General features: G+C 37.1%; 1 protein-coding gene across 1 annotated transcript in view; it reads left to right on the top strand.

The window, feature by feature from the left end:
- LOC121858391 (asparagine synthetase domain-containing protein 1-like) overlaps nucleotides 1-18,186 on the top strand; it is a 119,082-nt gene that overhangs the window by 70,393 nt on the left and 30,503 nt on the right. The window contains exon 6 of the mRNA XM_042354835.1: nucleotides 1,631-1,768. Coding sequence (XP_042210769.1) covers nucleotides 1,631-1,768 — 138 coding nt within the window. The remainder of the gene's footprint in view (nucleotides 1-1,630; nucleotides 1,769-18,186) is intronic.

The raw sequence follows: 18,186 nt of genomic DNA, 5'->3' as shown, positions 1-18,186 counted from the left end.
ATCTTGAGTGTTATTCAGCATGCAGGCACCCTAAACACTGGCATCACTATCACTTCCACTGGGAGTCTTAGCTTTAAGGTCTCAAACAATTGTTTAGCCTTCTCACAAATTATAAGCTTCACTAATGTTACCACCTGCCATTTCTTTCTCCTTTATCCACACTAAGAGTAAATTTCCATCTCTTCAATCACATTACACTTTGCTTTGCTAAGTCTAAAGATTCCCTTAGCCCTTGCACAGTTTTTAACTCCTCTTTATTCTTCAAAATCGTACATATAGTCGATTTAGCCATCTATATTCATCCACTAAGTTTAATCAACTTCTTCCATTCTCACGTTTCTTTACAATTTCTTTCTTAGTTTCAGGGTTATTAGCTTTCTCACTCGCTTTGGACGACTCATTGTACAATTGTATACTTAATAACAAAATAGTTATACAAATCGCATTTTCACATCAAAAGACGAAATTTCAACAATAACAGTGGTACTGGCTACACAATGAGACAAGATATGCCTTCGGCTCTTATTTGTGAATGCATACAATATTTAATATCATGAAATAAATATTCATCATGATTAGATTTAGGAGTTGCGTTAGTTATAGCATTCTCAATTTTATAGGTAAAACCAGATTAGATTATAGGAATATTAGTAGTAGGATCAGTTAGATTTATAGCATACCCACTGTATATATATATATATATATATATATATATATATATATATATATATATATATATATATATATATATATATATATATATATATATATATATATATATATATATATATATATATATACTAAATGGATCTCTTCTCTTAAATATGTTCTTGTAAAATATAGTGTTATGAAAATGCGTAATAAAATAACAGGGCTTATGGAAAATAGGGTTAGGTGCAGTTTACCGAAATCGAAAAAATTTAGCTAACACAAGGATAAGCACAGTCTAATAAATGTACATTCATATCTAATAATGAAATCATACAGTAAATTTAACACTTTACCTTGAAAAATATGAATGTAACTTGATGGGGGAGAAGGAGTGATTTTGAGGTTATTAACATCAACCCTCTTCAAGATCTATATCTTTCTTTTACATAATCACCGGGAATTGTATCATCAGAGATGCTTTTTGGAGATATTCTTCTTTACCACTTATTCACAATTAATACCACAAAATTGGAGAAATAGTAAGCAAAATGGCGTTATAATAGCAAACGACCGTCGCGTTATACAAATATTGTTCCGAGTCATAAATCGCGTTAGAGCAAATTCGACATCAAAACACGCGTTATAGCATGCACACCAAATTAGGAACTAACACTTGCAATGAAATCCTCTTAGGTTCTTCAGTTATATCCAGAAAGATTTGTTGTTGTTTTTTGTAATTTCTGGAATTTAATTCTACTCACACATGTTAGGGGTCCTAGGAACATTGGTTGACTGTACATAAGTCACCCAATTTCAGGTGGTTACAAAATTTCAAAGTTTTATGATACATCTAAAATATTTTTACTATATTGTACTGTATTCTGTACATATACGGTAATGGAAAACAACAAAACTTTTTCAGTGTCACTAATGTGATGGATATTTTATATTAACAGAAATGTTACTTTCCCATTTTTAGATTAATGTAAAAAGTGATGAACTAGCACAGGGAAGACAGTCAAATATTAGTCACTTGGTTGCTCCACAAACATCAGTCTTGGATGACAGTATTGGATGTGCTCTTTGGTTTGCAGGACGACAGGGGTCCCCTTGTGGGGTGCCTTTACGTCATCAGCTCGAGTAAGTACAAGCATTTAGATGATATCTTCCGTTTATCTGTGACAATCACTGTTGAATGTCCATTAATGTGAGTCTGCCAGTTTCCTTGGAATTATCATAAATAAATGTTTATGGGTTAAGTTATCAAACCTGAATGGTCTTTTCTCCATTTATTAAGAAGATACCTAGTGCACAAATAGTTATGATATCACTGTATTGTAATTAATGCTATGAGCTGTGGGCATTAATTAAGAGATGAAGATGATGTGTATCCAAGCTTTAGGAGCCGCACATGAACCGTCGGCGAGAGCGAGTTGAACTGAGGGGTAAAAAATCAAGTCAGAGGCTTGTTCCTGACTGTTTACATAGCTAGGGCAGGTGGCTATAGGTCAGAGGTCATCTGTTAGACAAGAAGATTAATTACCATACTTTGTTCTTTTCAGTATTAAGGAAAATGCTAGATACTTGCTCATAGTTTAATTTCCATGGATTTCCATGGGTGTACAGTAAATAATTCTATAAACATAATGTATTTTGTCCACATTTATATAAGTACAGGTATTAATGTCTGTTAGACAGGGGCTAATACAGTAGCAATGCTGTTTTATAGCACAGTGATGGATGATCCAATCTTTGTGTGAAACAGGAGATTTATTCCAAGCCCTCATTAAAATTATCAAGAACAATGGAGGGATCCTACACAGGCCTATCCTTCCCTCGGTGTGGCTACCTCGAGTGGGTGGCCTTAAGTAAATAAGGTAAAATAATTCATAAATAGTACAGTAGGTCCTTCAAATTTCTGGAGATTAGGTTCTCAAAATGGCCATGAATAACATCTGCAGATCAGGTGAGTACATTTTTACTTGTGTTTACCCTTAGGACAATTATTTCTTTTAGAGAGAGAGATATATATATATATATATATATATATATATATATATATATATATATATATATATATATATATATATATATATATATATATATATATATATATATATATATATATATATATATATATATATATATATATATATATATATATATATATATAACAGTTTTATTGAAGAGCTTGGCAGCCAGAAGGCTGAAAATATACAGTTACATATTTGGGGAATGGGTTTACGAATTACAAATATACAAGTAACATAAGTGACACAAATGAGACATATAATAACTAGATGGGGAAAGCTCAAACTACAGTTCATTTCAACATAGTGACAGTGTAGGGCAGTGTTTGCACAAGTGAATACACTGATTTATTACAAGTTGATAATTTTACAATGGTTGGGACTGGGCTGTTCTTATAGCGATAAGTTCGTGCGTATGGGCTGGATCTTGTTTGGTTAATGAACAGCAATTCTCGGACAGGGATCTCAGGTGGTAAGTGGAGCCGGTGTGGGGATGGTGTAAACTTCTCACCAAATGTGTGTGTGTGTGTGTGTGTGTGTGTGTGTGTGTGTGTGTGTGTGTGTGTGTGTGTGTGTGTGTGTGTGTGTGTGTGTGTGTGTGTGTGTGTGTGTGTGTGTGTGTGTGTGTGTGTGTGTGTGTGTGTGTGTGTGTGTGTGTGTGTGTGTGTGTGTGTGTGTGTGTGTGTGTTGTGTGTGTGTGTGTGTGTGTGTGTGTGTGTGTGTGTGTGTGTGTGTGTGTGTGTGTGTGTGTGTGTGTGTGTGTGTGTGTGTGTGTGTGTGTGTGTGTGTGTGTGTGTGTGTGTGTGTGTGTGTGTGTGTGTGTGTGTGTGTGTGTGTGTGTGTGTGTGTGTGTGTGTGTGTGTGTGTGTGTGTGTGTGTGTGTGTGTGTGTGTGTGTGTGTGTGTGTGTGTGTGTGTGTGTGTGTGTGTGTGTGTGTGTGTGTGTGTGTGTGTGTGTGTGTGTGTGTGTGTGTGTGTGTGTGTGTGTGTGTGTGTGTGTGTGTGTGTGTGTGTGTGTGTGTGTGTGTGTGTGTGTGTGTGTGTGTGTGTGTGTGTGTGTGTGTGTGTGTGTGTGTGTGTGTGTGTGTGTGTGTGTGTGTGTGTGTGTGTGTGTGTGTGTGTGTGTGTGTGTGTGTGTGTGTGTGTGTGTGTGTGTGTGTGTGTGTGTGTGTGTGTGTGTGTGTGTGTGTGTGTGTGTGTGTGTGTGTGTGTGTGTGTGTGTGTGTGTGTGTGTGTGTGTGTGTGTGTGTGTGTGTGTGTGTGTGTGTGTGTGTGTGTGTGTTGTGTGTGTGTGTGTGTGTGTGTGTGTGTGTGTGTGTGTGTGTGTGTGTGTGTGTGTGTGTGTGTGTGTGTGTGTGTGTGTGTGTGTGTGTGTGTGTGTGTGTGTGTGTGTGTGTGTGTGTGTGTGTGTGTGTGTGTGTGTGTGTGTGTGTGTGTGTGTGTGTGTGTGTGTGTGTGTGTGTGTGTGTGTGTGTGTGTGTGTGTGTGTGTGTGTGTGTGTGTGTGTGTGTGTGTGTGTGTGTGTGTGTGTGTGTGTGTGTGTGTGTGTGTGTGTGTGTGTGTGTGTGTGTGTGTGTGTGTGTGTGTGTGTGTGTGTGTGTGTGTGTGTGTGTGTGTGTGTGTGTGTGTGTGTGTGTGTGTGTGTGTGTGTGTGTGTGTGTGTGTGTGTGTGTGTGTGTGTGTGTGTGTGTGTGTGTGTGTCATTATAAAAATTATCAACAACTCGTAATCAACCAGTGTATGTCTTCACTCCCGGCCAATTTACCTTTTGCACTGTCACTATGTTCAAATGCCGTGTAGTATAACCTTTTCCCCACTTAGTTATTATATATCATATTTGTATCAATTTATGTTATTTGTCAATCAATTGACCCATTCCCCAATTATGTAACTGTATATTTTCAGCCTTCTTGCTTCCATGCTCTTATAATAAACCATTAATTATTATATTATTATTTATTACATATTATTACAGTATTATTATTATTATTATTTTTATTAAAATGCATACAAATAAATGATAATGGGGAAATCCTCTCACAAATACTGTAATAAGAAACACGCCAACAAAATGTAATGTTGAAAGAATGTGAGTCTACTGTAGTGATGGGTTGTCAGACCACAGCTTACAGTCCAGACCTGACCCGACATAAGGGGGGTCAAGTGTAAGGGTAACCTGCTGCCCAAGGGTTACAAATCAACCAGGCTCCCCTCCACATGTCACACGGCCCCAACAAATATGTAAGACACACAGTGAGCCAATGAAACACATGCGTTCCTCCCCATTTACACAAGGAACTACAGTAATGCCCCAGACAAGGCTCAGACTCTAACCTCACATTAGCCAGGTAAATGTAACCCCGAGAGCCCAAGTCAAGGGGCCACAAATCAACCAGAGCCTCTCATGTCACACGGCCCCCACCAACGACAACAGGCAAGCATTCATCTGAAGATTTCTCCAGAATATACAACAACTTATAGTCTCAGAAAAGTCCAGACCTGACCCTACATTACAGAGGGCAAATGTAAGGAGACCTTCCCGCCCGCCCCTGATCAGCTCAACCTGATGGCTGGTCTTCTCCAATATATAGACGCCCTAGTCCTCCCTCACGAGAGTGTCTTGCACCAAGAAGGCCAGCAACTATGTCCCGAGTCCCGCTGTAGCCCCTCAGGGAGCAGCGAGGAGTCAGAGAGACAGAGTCGGAGAGAGAGACACACAGGATCGGAGAGGAGGTTCACACAGCCCATTCCGCCACGGGAGAGAATCACGCAAGACTTCTCCCCAACTTCCGGTGCCCAGCTAAGCAGTTCCCACAACCCAGGACCACCTGCTAGACCTCCCCAGGTTAATACGGAGTTTTGTCAGAGCTTTCCATGGGATGAGTTACTTACCGGGAAGTGTATTCATTTCATGTTCGTGTCCGAGAATCGGTGTCTAGTAACGTAATATGATGTCCTAGTAACGTAAATATAATGTCCGAGTAACTTCGATAGAAGGTGTTATTAATGTGTCCATGTCATTGTCGTAATTAATAAACAGTTGTAACGAAGCGGTGTTTGAGAAGTCGTCCTTAAGAACGTAATAGATGTGTATTGACATATAAGATAAGTTAAGTGTATTGACAGAGTAAATAACTAACACGGCCACGCTACCAAAGCCTTCCTCTCTTTACATTTCTCTTACTATCAATATTCTATCTATATGTAATCTTCTTCTTGTGAGTTTTGTCTCATTATACTACCCTCGAGTCAACTTCGTGCTTTGTTATTAAAGTTGAGTTGGGCGAGTTGCCATACGGCATCAGCACCAGCTGGGTTGATGTGGAGATCAAACTTACAGAATTTCTTTCGTAGCCATCTGGCCAACCCAACATGAAGGATGTTGGTAATAGTGGTGTCATACTTTATACTTTTTTCACACTATGTATGTAGGATGGTGTGTGTATGTAAATGAGTAAAAATTAATTAAGAAGGTTACAAATATCTACCCAAAAATACGAGTTGAAAAAACCATAACACCTAAAAGCTTGGCCCAGTAGCCTGGTGGTTACTATGATGAGCTAACCTAGCTACAATGACACGATTAATCACTGTTAATTACTATTATATCAGTAAACACTATTAATAACAGTAAATCCAGTAAAATGTGGCAGGAAGGGAGGAAAGTTAAAACTGCAGACGATGCGCCAACCAGCACTCGCTCCTTTCACCCGCTCCTGTTGCCAGGCGTAGCCAGGCATACATGACCTTTTTTTCTCTTCACTTGTTTGGGCACCTTCCCGCAGCCGAATGTAGGTGGTTGAGGGCGTATGGGAGCACGAGCAGCACAGTTGTTACAAGAGCAGTTAAGCACACGTGCGACACAGACAAATGTTTATCCCAGACTGAGCTGGGTGAGCATGGGCCAGCCTCCCGGGACAAGAGAGAGACCTTGCGGGATGCCACAAAACTCGTGTGGTCCCCGTACCGGCCGCGAAAATACCTGCAACATTGAAACTACCCGCAGACATTCTTTGGTACTGTACATCCAGAGTGTCCTCCGCGAATAATAGAGAACCGCGAAATAAAAATCCGCAACTTACCCGGGGGTACAATACTGTATGTTTACACAGTGCTTTGTCGTCATCCATAATATTTTTAGAGTAACTGAGTCACAACACATGACTGCCGCAGTACAGTACTGTACTTACGTAATCGGCAGGTGATGCATAGTTTTTGTTGACATTTATTGATGGCAGGGGAAACTGCATTTTTCATTCGTATATCGGCTATCTTTGTTTGATATTGATTTATTAAACTTAAGAAAATTTATTTAATGAAATATACAGGTATATCTCCATTAGCTGGAACAACTGGTGAAGAGCACTTCCGGGAATGAGAGATTTCCGGGTAAAGAGATGACTCTCAAAGCCAGAAAAAAAATCCCTCATCCCTGTATTTTCCGGGAAACGGAAAATGTTCTTGGAAGTTCCAGAAATTGCCCATTACATCATCTCTCAAACCCTGAAAAATATTCCTTATTCTCAGAATTTTTTGGGTACCAGAAAATTTTTCACAGAATTTCTGGAAAATGCGCCTGATTCTCATCTCTCAAGCCCGGAAAAAAAAACCCATCCCCGGAATTTTTCGGTTATCGGGAAATTTTTTTCAGAACTTTCCAAAAACTGTACCCCTCAGAAAATCGTTCCCAAAAGCTCGAATTTTCCAGAAAATTTTGGCTTTGGGAACGATTTTCCAAGAAAATTTCAATTCCGGCTATCGGAGAGTTCTTGATTTGAGGGCTTCCAGCTAATGGAGATATTACTCTACTGTATTGAAAATTCATCTCCACTAAACAGCCACATCTTCTCCACTACACATTCACATCATTTCCACTTCACACCCACATAATCTACACCACTGTTCTTCAAACTTTTTTCATTGCGACCCAGTACGATTTTGTGCAGTGCCTTCACAACTCTACTGTCAGTCGGAAGAGCACCCCTATTTCCCACCCTTATGGATAGAAATACATATACAGCCAACCCTCGCTTTACGTGGTCCCACGTTTACACGGTACCCTGCCGAAACCGGAATGCTCACTTTCCGCGGTGTGTGTACCCTTTTACGCGGAGAGCGGCGCGAGCAGGGTGCACACAAGGTCGCCCAGTCATCAAAACATTACCGAGTTCTTCACCCGCCACCCACCACAGCCGGCCCAAGTCAGTGATAGTGATAATGATAGTGAGGATATGGACTTATATGGACTTTGAGGGGTTTGACAAGAGGCCCTGCAAGCCTCTGTGGTGGATATGATACAATTGATACAAGTGATACAGGTGAGGGCCAATAATCTGCCCTCTGCCTCGGAACCAACCCCCCATCCCCGTGTGCCCAGCCATCTTTTCTACTAATGTAAGTGTTAAAAAACCTAATATTATTGATATTTCTCTTAATTATTAATTGTGTGTGCATACCATCATAAAATTAAGAAGTTATTTTTACTACAACGTAGGTATTGTGTCTGAAAAAGTGGAGTTTGGGGGTCGGCCCGGTCTCTATTTCAGTTAATCCCATATGTTATCTTGTTCACTTTACGCGTTTCTCACTTTACGCGGGCCGCCATGGGTTGAATTAACCGCCTAAAGTGAGGGTTCACTGTATAGGTAATTCTACCAAGACATGCCTGCATACATACATGCATATTTATAATATGTATGTACTGTACGGTATACATCTTCAAGTTACTTATCTGATAAAGCTATCAATGCTATTTTAAAATGAAGATAATTTGCATTACATCAATTGCATCGATAAATTATGTAATACTGTACAGTCGGCCCTTAACATTCGCGGGGGTTAGGTAACAGAGATACCCGTGAATGTTAAAAATCCGTGTACTATTGCTGCCCCCCCCCCTAAAAAATCCCTGGCCCCCATGTCCTTATTTACCGTATATACCTGTGTGTAGTTCGAGTTTTTAAGACCAAATTATTTGGCAAAAATTGGGGGTCGACCTCTAAACGGGTAATAGTTTCGTTAGGTTGAAAAATATTTACCAGTAACTACCAGTAAACAATGGAAACAATGCACCAACACACCACCAGCTGTGAGTGTCGGTACAGTTGCCAGGGCAGATCTCTTGCGAGCCCAAAGTAGCCAAATCCATGGTATGGTAGCACAGGACGATGTAAAACAAAGTATTCATTTATTAAAGTTAATTTATAGATACTGGACATAAATTTTTGTTCATTACATTTGAAACATCAATCTTTGTTAATTAAATTTGAAACAAGAGAAAACTACGATACTGGATTTTCATTAAAATATTACATCACAAGTATATTTTACCTTAACTGTGACTGAATGAATATATTCTCGGAAATAAATATGGAAATGTAATATTTTTGCTGGAATGACGTACATATTATAGTGGGAAGTGGGATAAAATCATGACGAAAGACTTTCGCTTTCTTTCGTTGTTCAAAATATTTTACCATAATCGCTTTTCGAATGGTTTTCAGTTAAAAAACTGTTGTACTCATACTGTATTACAATAATATTCTATCCTATCATTAGCCTTATAATCCCACAACTGAAAACCATTCGAAAAGCGATTACGGTAACATCTATTGAACGAAAGAAAGCGAAAGTCATTGCTTTCGTCACCTTCCACTGTAATACGTACATCATTTCAGCAAAAATATTACATTTCCATGTTCTCAGAAATAAATGGTAGTTTTGTTGAAACGTAATGTACAGTATTTAACATTAAAATGCAAAAATAGCTATAAAAACAATTAATACACCCGTAATGTACTGGCTGGCATCTCCACTCGTCCCTGCTTCCGCCAGTCACCTCCTCCCCGCTCCCGCCAGTCACCTCTTCCCCGCTCTATCCCTCCGCCTCCTCCCCGCTCTATCCCTCCGCCTCCTCCCCGCTCTATCCCTCCGCCTCCTCCACATCGTCACTACTGTTGTATTACAATAATATTCTATCCTAATTGACTTGAATAAATACTACGATACCATATTTCTGAATATTTTCATTAAAATCCATCCAAATCATTTTCCTTGCCATCGTCTGCAGCACCAAACAGCTTCTCCCAGTCCTCTCCTTGAACAGGCCTAAAGGGTACGTGTTTTTCGAATCGTTTTCAATTAAAAAATGTTACATCACATGTATATTTTACCTACACTGCGCCTGAATGAATATATTCTTGAAAATAAATAGTAATTTTGCTGAAACGTGATGTATTTCAATGTAAAATAGGATAAAATACATGACGAAAACAAAAGACTTCACCTAACCTTCCAATGTTCAAGAGATGTTACTCGTTTTTTTAATAGTTTTCGTTTAAAATACTGTTATATTACAATGATATTATATTCATACTGTGCTTGATATACTACATTCACAGAAATGAAATATTTTTGCTGAAATGATGTAAGTATTACAGTGGAATGTGGGACAAAATCGTGACGAAAACAATGACTTTCGTTTTCTTTCGTTCAAAAGATGTTACCGTAATCGCTTTTCGAATGGTTTTCAGTTGAAAAACTGTTGCATCACAAGTGAATTAGGATAGAATATTATTGTAATACAACAGTTTTTTAACTGAAAACCATTCGAAAAGCGATTACGGTAACATCTTTTGAGCGAAAGAAAGCGAGTCATTGCTTTCGTCACTTTCCACTGTAATACGTACGTCATTTCAGCAAAATATTACATTTCCATATTCTCAGAAATAAATAGTACTTTTGCTGAAACGTGATGTATTTCAATGTAAATTAGGATAAAATACATGACGAAAACAAGAGACTTTACCTATCCTTCCGATGTTCAAGAGATGTTACTCGTTTTTTTAGGAGTTTTCGGTTAAAATACTCTTATATTAGTGATATTCTATTCATACTGTGCTTGATATAATACATTCACGGAAATGTAATATTTTTGCAACTACAATGCTGATGTCAACACAAGCGTGGTTACAGCGAGACTGACTGAGTGAGGGAGAGCTATGCGTGTGTGTGTGAGGTTGTGGGAGCGGGCGGTGTCCCGTGTTCGGTGCCGCGCGCGAGTTGAATGGCACGTGATTTGAATGTACTTCAATTACTTCAATGTACAGAATATTCCTCTGGCGGGGCAATCCGCGTATTTGCGAATCCGTGAATGCTAAACCCGCGTATGTGAAGGGCCGACTGTATATGTTAATTCTATTTCTTTATTACATCAAATCATACTGTTGTTAATAGCGCAGTTTTACTTGAATGCCAGTAATTGAAATGACTTCGTATATCTCCTGACCTATAAAAGCGTGAGGGTGGCTTAGCCTTAAATTTCCATTTAAAAAGTAACTTTTGAGCTCTATTTGCTGTATAAGACCAGTACCCCCAAATGTGACACTTACCCACTGACTCATTGGTCCTTTACCAACCATCCTTGGTTTTAAAATAGGCCAATTCCTTCAGGGCATGTCATCCAAATTATACCCGCTGGTGTAGTGTAAACGCACTAGTAGCGTCACTGGCGTGGTGGGGTATTCCCTAAATCTTCCGTTGGTGTGACTATTTGTAACATATTGGTTTCAACAACAACCGTATTCTAATTGGCAATTGTTTCATTAGGATTTGAGTGAAAAGTTGCCAGTGTGTACTTACTACTACATACATTTGTTACCTGAATATATATATATATATATATATATATATATATATATATATATATATATATATATATATATATATATATATATATATATATATACGTATATACCGTGTATATGCAGTTGCAGACAAATTTTTTGAAATATTGAAAAAGTTGAGAGGTAAACCTCTGCTCTGAGATGTGGTTTAGATTCAGTTGAAAAAATTTATCAGTAACTACCAGTAAACAATGGGCAGCACTGCGCACCGCTGTAGTGTCGTTGCAGTGCTTGAGGCAGATCTCTTAGCGTCCATCTTGTAAGCCCATTAACCAAGTCATGGTATGGTATGCACAGAGTATGTAAAACATAAAAGTATTCATTTTAAAAAGTTTATTTATAAAATGCATAAATTTTTGTTAATTAAATTTGGAAACATCAATATGATGTGAGTCAGGTCATCTACACACAGTTACCCAGTTTCAAAATTTTCGCTTTTTTAAAATTTTAAGAGATTGCCGAGTATTTCTTTTCCCAAATCGTTTTAATACTTTGTGCATTAAACAGTATACTATTGCAAACCCACAGAAAAAAAAATTAACAAATGTGGAACGCAAAATGTAAAAAAGAAAAATGCTGTCTGACTTGCAGCACTGTTGGTAGGTCAAATTAGTTCTATGATTGCCTACCAGGACCCGGTAATCAAATTTATAACAATATCTAACCTCAATTGTTTCTTGGTTTATCTCTGATGGTAATATGAAGTAAAATACCAGTTAAGTGAAGTGGAAGAATAAACAAGAAAGATGTTTGGGCTATTTTTGGTAGGGCTGGGGAGAGAGTACCAGCTGTTTGGTCTTTTTGTGGAGAGTCACGCAAATATCCGTACTAAAATGTTGTTTGGTGTCTTCTGTATTTTTAAAATGAATGCTTGTAAATTAAAATGCCGTAACATTGTATATAAAAACTTGTCCTTATTTCTGGAAATATAGAGATACACGGTAAACCTGGCAATTTTCAGCATGCTAAAATTAAAGCTGCTTAGAAGGGCCGATCTGGGCACAAAGCCTCCTGACTGAGGCTCTGCCGTATCAGCTTGGCAATTACGTGTTTTTGAATGGTTTCAGTTAGCATCACAAGTGAATTAGGATAGAATATTATTGTAATATAACAGTTTTCTTCAAAACCATTCAAGCGATTCTACGGTAACATCTTGTGACGAAAAGCGAGTCATATTTTGCTCACGATTTATCCACTTTCCCGCACTAAAATAAATCGTCATTTCACTAAAAATATTACATTTCCATATTCTCCAGAAATAAATAGTAGTTTGCTGAAGCATTCAATTAATATTTCAATGTAAATTAGGATAAACTTCATACGAAAACAAAAGACTTTACCTACCCTTCCGATGTTCAAGAGATGTTACTTTCGTATTTTTAATAGTTTACCGGTTAAATACTGGCCCATATTGGTATTCTATTCGCTGTGGTTGATATAATACCTTCACGGAAATGTAATATTTTTTGCAAATGACATCGACATTACAGTGGAAAGTGGGATAAAATTGTAGTGAAAACAATGACTTTTGCTTTATTTCGTTCAAGAATATTACCATCAATACTTTCCGAATGGTTTGGTTAAAAAACTTCCATTGTATTGCATTACAATAATATCTAATTGACGAATAAATATTCGATACCATATTTCTGAATATTTTTCATTAAAATCCATCAAAAATCATTTTTCCTTGTCGCCGTCTGCAGCACCAAACTTACCCAGTCCTCTCCTTGAGCTGGGCTGCGGTACCGTGTTTTTGAATCGTTTCAGTTGCTAAGCCCCCATCACCGTATATTTTACCTACTCCAGGCGCCTGAATAGACCTCTTCTGGGAAATAAATAGTAGTTTTTGCTGAAGCATGGCGTATTTCAATGTAAAATAGGATAAAAATACATGGCCAAAAAACAAAGACTTTTACCTAAACTTCCGATATTTCTTGAGATGTTATTCGTTTTTTAATAGTTTTAGGTTAAATTCTGTTATATTACAATGATATTCTATTCATGCGTAGCGATATATACTACATTCACGGAAATGTAATATTTTTCCTATAAATTAAATGCGTATTAGTGGAAAGTGGGATAAAATCGTGGCCAGAAACAATGACTCGCTCTTTGCGTTCAAAGATATTTGCCGTAATACGCTTTTTCGAATGGTTTTGGTTAAAAGCATTTGTATTACAATAATATTCCTCCTAATTGACTTGAATAAATACTTGAATGAAATATACAATATTTTTGTTGAAACTACCTGCGTTTCAATGTAAAGTGTAAATAATAAATAGTAGCTTAAGTTTATAGGGCGTAGAGTTTTCTGAAAGGTTTTTTATTTGTTCCTTTTACCCTAAAAACTTGGGTGGGCCTATGACGAGGAATATCATAAATTAGCGATTTCTTGGTCATAAAATCGGTGAAACCTATGCTCTGAAGGGGTTATAGGCAGTATGTCTGGGGTATGTCTCTTACTGAATGCTGCAAAATGAATGTTCAATGAATTATTTATGGTGCATTAGGGTACTGGTCACTTCTGATGGGCTATAAATAGCCTTCTTTATCTCCCCTATATCTCACCCTGAGCCAGACGGAAGGGTCTTGGTAAATAACATGTTTGCTTATTTTCCATTTACTTTAAATAGATTTACCGAATTATTTGTTTTATTTATTTATTTATAATATACTGCAATATATTAAACACACTGTAATTATTTTCTTTAATTTATAAACTGTTTTGCGACAAAGGAATGTTCTCCAGTAGTGTTTCATTAGGATTTGAGTGAAAAAATATTACGTACTTACACAATTGTTCCTCTTACTTTGACAACACAACATACATACAGTATATTATTTCTCAGTTTTGATCTTTTTTTTTAATTTTTGTATTTATTTATAGTTAGTTACTTAAAATAAGGCCAATTCACTTCAAGTAATGGCATCAAATATTACCAGCTGGTGTAGTGTAAACACTAGTGACGTCACTTGAGCGTCTGTAATTAACCATCGATAGTTTCAAGAATTAATGCACTCATTTACTGAATATTCTTTGGAAAAAAATAAAATTTAAATCAATTATTTATAGGAGATAAATATTATTATGAGTAAATATACCGATACCGGTATGCATTACTGACCACCTCCACGGCTCCTCACTGGCAAATGGGGGGGGGGCGTGGGGAGGGGTGTGTGATGATAGCTGTGTTTATTATAGGGGTATAAATCTCTTTTACGGTATGTTAGACAGGTTTATAATACATTTTTATTATTTTAATATACCGGTAATCTTAATTTGAATCCAGCTTGCCAAACGTAAGTTTCAGTATAAAATAATTAGTGGTAAGACCTTGTGAGTGGCTTACGATGTTTTCATCACCACTCTTGACACATTAAACCACAATATTTAAGAGGTAAGAATTTTAAACTTGGTGGTTTAGACGACCCCCTAACTTTGGGCAGATTTTTTTAATGTTCAAATTTCGTCTTATAGGCCGTGATATACGGTACATGAAGAGGAATTACCTTTCCCAACTATACTTAATATGCACATATATTTACCTACCTACTTACATACATCATACATATACAGTATATGGATTAAAAACTCATGCATGTGATGTAATTTTAAATCAGTGCTTTTGTAGATTTTTACAAAAAATAATTGCAAACCATGTAAAATTGTGAAGTAAAATGCAACAAGTAAGACAGAGTAAGGCAGTTTATTTACCTATTCAGTGTGACTGGTGGGCCTGCCTGTTGCTTGTGAGCTTGGTCCAATCTAGCTTGCAGGAGGATAAAGCCACACAAATATCAGCTGCAGTATTGAGTCGGTTTCTCTCTTTTTAGCTTTGTCAGGGTGGGAAAAACCTGCTTCACACATGTAAGTTGTTGTAAAAGGAAGCAACACTAAGACACTTTCCTTACAAAAGAGGGGATAATTTTTGGTAACACTGACCCAGAATGATGACTTGTGCTTGATTGTTAATGTATTATTACATGTGAGAGTGAGAAGCTCTTTTTTCTTGATCAGGTGTTAGGTTCATCCCTACAATAGATTCTGGCCTCTCAAAAGCAAATGGGTCTTTTATCCAGTGTTATTCTTTCAAAAATTTGAACTTCTCTTCAAGAAAATACTGATCAATGCCGGCACACAAAGCAAGGAGGTTTAGCTGTATATCACCTTTCATTTGTCTTCAAACTTTCTTCAGTGATGCAGTTTTCCTCAATATATTGCAATAGTGTTGGGAACATGTAGTAGATAGGTTGCTCAACTCCTAAGCCTGGCTTGCCATAGCACTCTTGATTTCTTAAATGCTTTTATTTCCTCACTCTGTCGGAATATAGAATTTTCTTGTTGGGACCCGTACTTGGAAGAACACTGATCTACACTATATATCCACGCCATCTCCACAGCACACCCACTCCATCTCAGACTACACAACCTGGGAGGCCACCCATGCCATGTACTGTACAGTATGTACTTCAGGACTAGGGAACCTTCAAGAATCTTAGGAAAGCTAACAGAAGGTTTCGGGAGACTTGCGGTTGTCCGAGCTCACCCATCCATTTCGGATATTGTCTGAGATGTATGAAGAAGTGTCCGAGGATAACCGCATCCAATAATTGCGAGGGTCCGAGATAAAACGATCCAAGTTGGCCAGGGTTTACTCAACAGTAGATGGACACATTCTAAAATTAAAATACTGTATAGTTTTTTTTTTTCCTTCTTTTATTGTTATTATTATTATTTGTGTTCAATCCAGAATGTGACGTCTAGCTTTATACCTACGTGTGTAAATGTCTAGCATTAACTCACCAGGCCAACTTACAGGCAATTAAAATATCTAATAATTACTTAAATACGTAATATTAGGAGGACACATCGCTACCTGGCATTTAATTGCAATTCTCAAAACCCCCTCCCGCACCCTTCATCACTCGCATTGCTACCATCATCTTCTTGCCTGGTGAATCAGCTGTAAACGCCTACAAAGAAGGCTCCGCTAATTTGTGTTGTAATAGCTGAAATATTAAGTGCCACGGGGATTTTACTTACGGTATTTATTCATCTAAGCACGGTGAGGAAATCGAGTGACTTTAATTTTTATTATGTCTCTCAGATATTGTGTTTGGGGCAATTTTTTATACAGTCTGGCCAAGAATGGCTATCTAGGAAGACAGTTGAACTTTAGTGACTAATGTCCTCTGCTTTCAAGTCACTTAGTTAACGAACATAATTGGTTCCACAGAGTCGTTCGTTAACCGAAAATTTCGTGAACTGAATCTATTATTCCAATGATATATTGGGTAATTGTTTTCCAGCTCACAGAAAAAGTATACTGTTCTGTACATATAAAGTACTGTATACCAGTAATAGAATTAACAAAACATTAAATATAAACTAAATACAGTACAGTACTGTACTGTACAGTATACTGTACAATAATAAATATAAAATAATAGAATACTATATTTTAACTTACTTTAAGGTGTGTACAGTAGGTAGTATTCCCGGCAGCTTTGTTTTCATATCAAACAGCTGATTGTAGAGGCAGTCGATGATGACATGCCATATTTTTTACAGAGTGCATTGGTTCTAATGCCTTCTTCGTGTTTCATAATTTTTTCTGCACTGTTTATTATCAATATGTTAACTAAATTTCAGAATGTCCAATAATTTGAATGTAAAAATCCAAAAATATTCAAGAGACCAATAAACTCAATGTTCACTCCACTGTAAACAAAGTTAAACTGAGAAGCATTGTTGGGTGATTCAATCAGCTGATGGGCGCGCAAAAACTGTTCCCTGTACTATCTATGTTAACTAAATTTCAGAATGACCAACAATTTTAATATAAAAAATGCAGAAATATTCAAAATAATCAAGAGACCAACTTTCTTGATATTTACTGCACTGGAAACGAATGTAAACATAGAATTCATTACTGTATTGGCAGACTGGCCGATCAGCTGATCAGCTGATGAGCACAACAAAACGTGTTTCTCGTAAGGCTTTCGTTAATCAAAGTTTTGTTCGTTAATCGAACTGAAAATCCTTATGGGAGCTAATTCGTCAACCGAAATTTCGTTAATTGGACTGTTCGTTAATCGAGGGACCACTGTATGTATATATATATATATAACAAAGAAGTATGTCTGTGTGTGTTTGTTTGTGTGTATGTGTGTCCGCACGAGAATCTCGGAAACTATTTTACCGATCTGTAGTGATGATGGATGGTGTTATATGTAGTGATGATGATGGATGGTGTTATAGGTAGTGATGATGGATGGTGTCATATGTAGTGATGATGGATGATGTTATATGTAGTGATGATGGGTGGTGTTATATGTAGTGATCATTAGACAATAAAATAATAACAGTTTAATGCTAAAAAAATATAATTTGCTATACCGTTGTATTAAAAAACATGGTGCAACTTACATACACCGTTAATGAACCATTGATGGAAGAAGAAGTTTGGGGGACTGAACAGTGAGACAATGTGGAGCCTCCTGGAGGGTGGCGTCCTACCGTTGCCTATCGGATGAGCGCAATTCTGCTAGTGTATATATATATATTCACATCTTCAGGGGTGAATTACACGAAAACGCTTGGGAACTTCATGTTTTCTTCTTTCCTTGTGGTTATCAGCATATATATATATATATATATATATATATATATATATATATATATATATATATATATATATATATATATATATATATATATATATATATATATATATATATATATACATATATATATATATATATACTTCATTTTTAGTCCATATAACACGCGGACTTTGAACATATAATCAACGACCT

The sequence above is a fragment of the Homarus americanus genome, unplaced genomic scaffold, assembly GCF_018991925.1.
Source record: "Homarus americanus isolate GMGI-L3 unplaced genomic scaffold, GMGI_Hamer_2.0 scaffold57980, whole genome shotgun sequence".
Taxonomy (NCBI): domain Eukaryota; kingdom Metazoa; phylum Arthropoda; class Malacostraca; order Decapoda; family Nephropidae; genus Homarus; species Homarus americanus.
The sequence above is the reverse complement of the archived record's forward strand: the minus strand, read 5'-3'. Positions and strand labels throughout refer to the sequence as shown.